The 5000-nt window shown below is 42.2% G+C and overlaps 1 protein-coding gene across 1 annotated transcript in view; it reads left to right on the top strand.

The window, feature by feature from the left end:
- The window catches only part of LOC121840715 (zinc finger MIZ domain-containing protein 1-like), a 384796-nt gene that overhangs the window by 266757 nt on the left and 113039 nt on the right, over window positions 1-5000 (top strand). The window contains 1 exon segment of the mRNA XM_042305641.1: window positions 432-537. Coding sequence (XP_042161575.1) covers window positions 432-537 — 106 coding nt within the window.

Here is a 5000-nt window from a genome sequence, read left to right as displayed (position 1 = left end):
GCAGCCAGGTTTGTCTGTGACGACCGGTCTCTATAGCCAGACTGTGCTCACTGAGTCTGTACCTAGTCAATGTTTTCCTCAGTTTTCTATCAGTCACAGTGGTCAGATAGTCTGCCACCATCCACTGTCTGTTTAGAGACAAATAGCATTGAAGTTTACTTAGATTGTTTGTGGTGTCTTTCCAATAGGTGATATATTTATATTTTTATTTTGTGATGATTTGGTTGGGCCAGATTTTCTGAATGCTGTTCTGAGGCTCTATGGGGTTGGTTTGAGTTGGTGAACTGAGCCTCAGAACCAGCTGGCTGAGGGGACTCTTCTCTTTTTTCATCTCTTGACATTGTAGAGCTGTGTGATGGAATGTTTTGGGGTCACTTGTTTTTAGATGGTTGTCTCTCTCTCTCTCTCTCTCTCTCTCTCTCTCTCTCTAGGTGGTGAGCCGGGTGGCAGCGCAGCAAGGTTATGACCTGGACCTGGGGTACAGGGTCCTAGCAGTGTGTGCTGCCAACAGAGACAAGTTCTCTCCCAAATCAGCAGGTAGGACCAGGTCTTCCTTCTTGTTGTTGAGAAGTGACAGCAGATCGACTGGGGCGTATTCATTAGAAACAAAATGGAACGATTTGGCTTTCTGTTGCGTAACATTTTGCTTTGGGTGTGCTCTAATGAATGCGAGCCATGCCCAGAGCAAACCCCAATGCCTTGTTTTGAACACACTTCCGTCTGATTGACTGGTCATATATATATATATAAATATAATAATAATATAAATAATAAATAGCTTGGATGATGTTTTCTTGGTCATGGCTCCTCAGATGAAAGAGGATGACAGGATACTCCAAAAACAATGTCTATCTCAGTGACAGTCAAAACACTGTCTATCTCAGTGACAGTCAAAACAATGTCTATCTCAGTGACAGTCAAAACACTGTCTATCTCAGTGACAGTCAAAACACTGTCTATCTCAGTGACAGTCAAAACACTGTCTATCTCAGTGACAGTCAAAACACTGTCTATCTCAGTGACAGTCAAAACACTGTCTATCTCAGTGACAGTCAAAACACTGTCTATCTCAGTGACAGTTAAAACAATGTCTATCTCAGTGACAGTCAAAACACTGTCTATCTCAGTGACGGTCAAAACACTGTCTATCTCAGTGACGGTCAAAACACTGTCTATCTCAGTGATGGTCAAAACACTGTCTATCTCAGTGATGGTCAAAACACTGTCTATCTCGGTGATGGTCAAAACACTGTCTATCTCAGTGACGGTCAAAAAACTGTCTATCTCAGTGACAGTCAAAACACTGTCTATCTCAGTGACGGTCAAAACACTGTCTATCTCAGTGATGGTCAAAACACTGTCTATCTCAGTGATGGTCAAAACACTGTCTAGCTATCTCAGTGACAGTCAAAACACTGTCTAGCTATCGCAGTGATGGTCAAAACACTGTCTAGCTATCTCAGTAATGGTCAAAACACTGTCTAGCTATCTCAGTGACAGTCAAAACTTCTGTCGCTGAAACAGCCAGTCTGTTTTGTAGCTGAAACAGTCAGTCTGTTTTGTAGCTGAAACAGCCAGTCTGTTTGTCGCTAAAACAGCCAAACGTCTGTTTTGTAGCTGAAACAGCATGATGATGAATCATGGGGAGAATGTAGATGTGTTCGCTGTAGCGAGCTCGGCAGAAGGCACGTAACCATAGTTACAGTGGGATATTTTGCGGTGGCCGTTTTGAAGAATGTGTGATTTGTGGTTGCCGCGTTGCCGTGGTTGCCTCTCTCTCTCTCTCTCTCTCCCTCTCTCTCTCTCTCTCTCTCTCTCTCTCTCTCTCTCCTCTCTCTCTCTCTCTCTCTCTCTCTCTCTCTCTCTCTCTCTCTCTCGGGTTAGGAGGAGGTTTGGTCAGGTTTAGAGGTTTGGTCAGTAGGAGTCATAACTCTGGTTGTCCAGGAAATAAGACACACACTGTTATTTTTAATGATCTTTAACATTTAAGAAGGTGTGCTATTTGTGTCTTTTAGGATATTTACCGGGTTAGCTAGTTTACCTAATTCATTATTTAATGATTGCATTGAGTAGGGCTGAACCAAATTATTCGACTGGTCGATTGTTTGGCCGTTAGGCTGTTGGTCGACTGAGATTGTTTTAGTTGAGCAATAATAAATATATACAGTTCATTCTGTTTTAGAATAAGGCTGTAACGTAACAAAATGTGGAAAAGGGGAAGGGGTCTGAACACTTTCCGAATGCACTGTATTTGCTCCCATCTCAGTGAACTGTGGAGGCCTAGACTAAAAGCCGAAAATGTCGTCAGAGGCTCCATGTGGAGGGTGTAAAAGCAATTCTGGAGTCTCCAGAGGCATTTAGAGTCCAAATCGAGCTCTGTACCACATCATACTATGTACCCTCCCCCAAATGTTGTAACAATGCAGAAGGCTCTGCATAGCTCCACATTAACATGATTGGTTGACGGGCCCAGAATGTTGACGGGCCCAGAATGTTGACGGGCCCAGAATGTTGACGGGCCCAGAATGTTGACGGGCCCAGAATGTTGACGGGCCCAGAATATGTTACGCCATGTTGCAAGTTCGCTAGCCCAAGCTTTGGGCCGGACCAAGTTAATAGTTGTTACAATGTTTCATGATCTTGAGAAGACGTTATTACTAATGATGCACCAATATTACATTTTTGGCCGATTCCTATATCACCCCCCAAAAAAAAAATATATTCCCATATTCCCATTCCCCCCAAAAAAAATATATATTACGATAACCCCCCAAAAAATGTATTCCGATATCCCCCACCCCAAAATATATATATTACGATATCCCCCAAAATATATATTCCGATATCCCCACCCCCAAAATATATATATTCCGATATTCCCCCAAAAATATATATATTTTCCGATATCCCCCAAAATATATGTATATATATTCCGATATCCCCCTCCCAAAAAAATCTATATACTCCGATATCCCCCCAAAATATATATATATATTCCGATATCCCCCCCTCCCAAAAAAATCTATATACAGTGGGGCAAAAAAGTATTTAGTCAGCCACCAATTGTACAAGTTCTCCCACTTAAAAAGATGAGAGAGGCCTGTAATTTTCATCACAGGTACACTTAAACTATGACAGACAAAATGAGAAAAAAAATCCAGAAAATCACATTGTAGGATTTTTAATAAATGTATTTGCAAATTATGGTGGAAAATAAGTATTTGGTCACCTACAAACAAGCAAGATTTCTGGCTCTCACAGACCTGTAACTTCTTCTTTAAGAGGCTCCTCTGTCCTCCACTCACTACCTGTATTAATGGCACCTGTTTGAACTTGTTATCAGTATAAAAGACACCTGTCCACAACCTCAAACAATCACACTCCAAACTCCACTGTGGTCAAAACCAAAGAGCTGTCAAAGGACACCAGAAAAAAAATTGTAGACCTGCAACAGGCTGGGAAGACTGAATCTGGGTTAGGGTTAGGGTTAGGGTTAACTGTGGGAGCAATTATTAGGAAATGGAAGACATACAAGACCACTGATAATCTCCCTCGATCTGGGGTTCCACGCAAGATCTCACCCCGTGGGGTCAAAATGATCACAAGAACGGTGAGCAAAAATCCCAGAACCACACACGGGGGACCTAGTGAATGACCTGCAGAGAGCTGAGACCAGAGTAACAAAGCCTACCATCAGTAACACACTACGCCGCCAGGGACTCAAATCCTGCAGTGCCAGACGTGTCCCCTTGCTTAAGCCAGTACATGTCCAGGCCCGTCTGAAGTTTGCTAGAGAGCATTTGGATGATCCAGAAGAAGATTGGGAGAATGTCAAGTGGTCAGATGAAACCAAAATATAACTTTTTGGTAAATACTCAACTCGTCGTGTTTGGAGGACAAAGAATGCTGAGTTGCATCCAAAGAACACCATAACTACTGTGCATGGGGGTGGAAACATCATGCATTGGGGCTGTTTTTCTGCAAAGGGACCAGGACGACTGATCCATGTAAATGAAAGAATGAATGGGGCCATGTATCGTGAGATTTTGAGTGAAAACCTCCTTCCATCAGCAAGGGCATTGAAGATGAAACGTGGCTGGGTCTTTCAGCATGACAATGATCCCGCCCGGGCAACGAAGGAGTGGCTTCGTAAGAAGATTTTCAAGCGTCCTGGAGTGGCCTAGCCAGTTTCCAGATCTCAACCCCATAGAAAATCTTTGGAGGGAGTTGAAAGTCCGTGTTGCCCAGCAACAGCCCCAAAACATCACTGCTCTAGAGGAGATCTGCATGGAGGAATGGGCCAAAATACCAGCAACAGCGTTTGAAAACCTTGTGAAGACTTACAGAAAACGTTTGACCTCTGTCATTGCCAACAAAGGGTATATAACAAAGTATTGAGATAAACTTTTGTTATTGACCAAATACATATTTTCCATCATAATTTGCAAATAAATTCATTACAAATCCTACAATGTGATTTTCTGGATGTTTTTTTCTCATTTTGTCTGTCATAGTTGAAGTGTACCTATGATGAAAATTACAGGCCTCTCATCTTTTTAAGTGGGAGAACTTGCACAATTGGTGGCTGACTAAATACTTTTTTGCCCCACTGTATATTCCGATATCCCCCCAAAATATATATATATATATTCCGATATCCCCCTCCCAAAAAAATCTATATATATTCCAATATCCCCAAAAAAAAAATATATATATATTCCGATATCCCCCACCTCCCCCAAAAAATATATATATTCCGATATCCCCCCCGAAAAAATATATATATTCCGATATAGGAGAGACGGAGAGAAGCATAGCAGCTTAGCCAGACTCAGAGAGCGAGAGAGAGAGAGAGGCCTTACTTATAGAAATATAATTACCAGAATGAACATTCCCATTCAAGTCAATGTTCTGTGATGAGTGAACTGGCTTTATCCTGTCTAGTGATTCTATTTCTATGGCCACACACTGGCTGCCTGGGAGAGACAGAGAGAGACAGA

Source organism: Oncorhynchus tshawytscha, linkage group LG24, assembly GCF_018296145.1.
Source record: "Oncorhynchus tshawytscha isolate Ot180627B linkage group LG24, Otsh_v2.0, whole genome shotgun sequence".
In the NCBI taxonomy this organism is placed as follows: Eukaryota; Metazoa; Chordata; class Actinopteri; order Salmoniformes; family Salmonidae; genus Oncorhynchus; species Oncorhynchus tshawytscha.
This window is presented reverse-complemented; position numbering and strand designations above follow the sequence as displayed.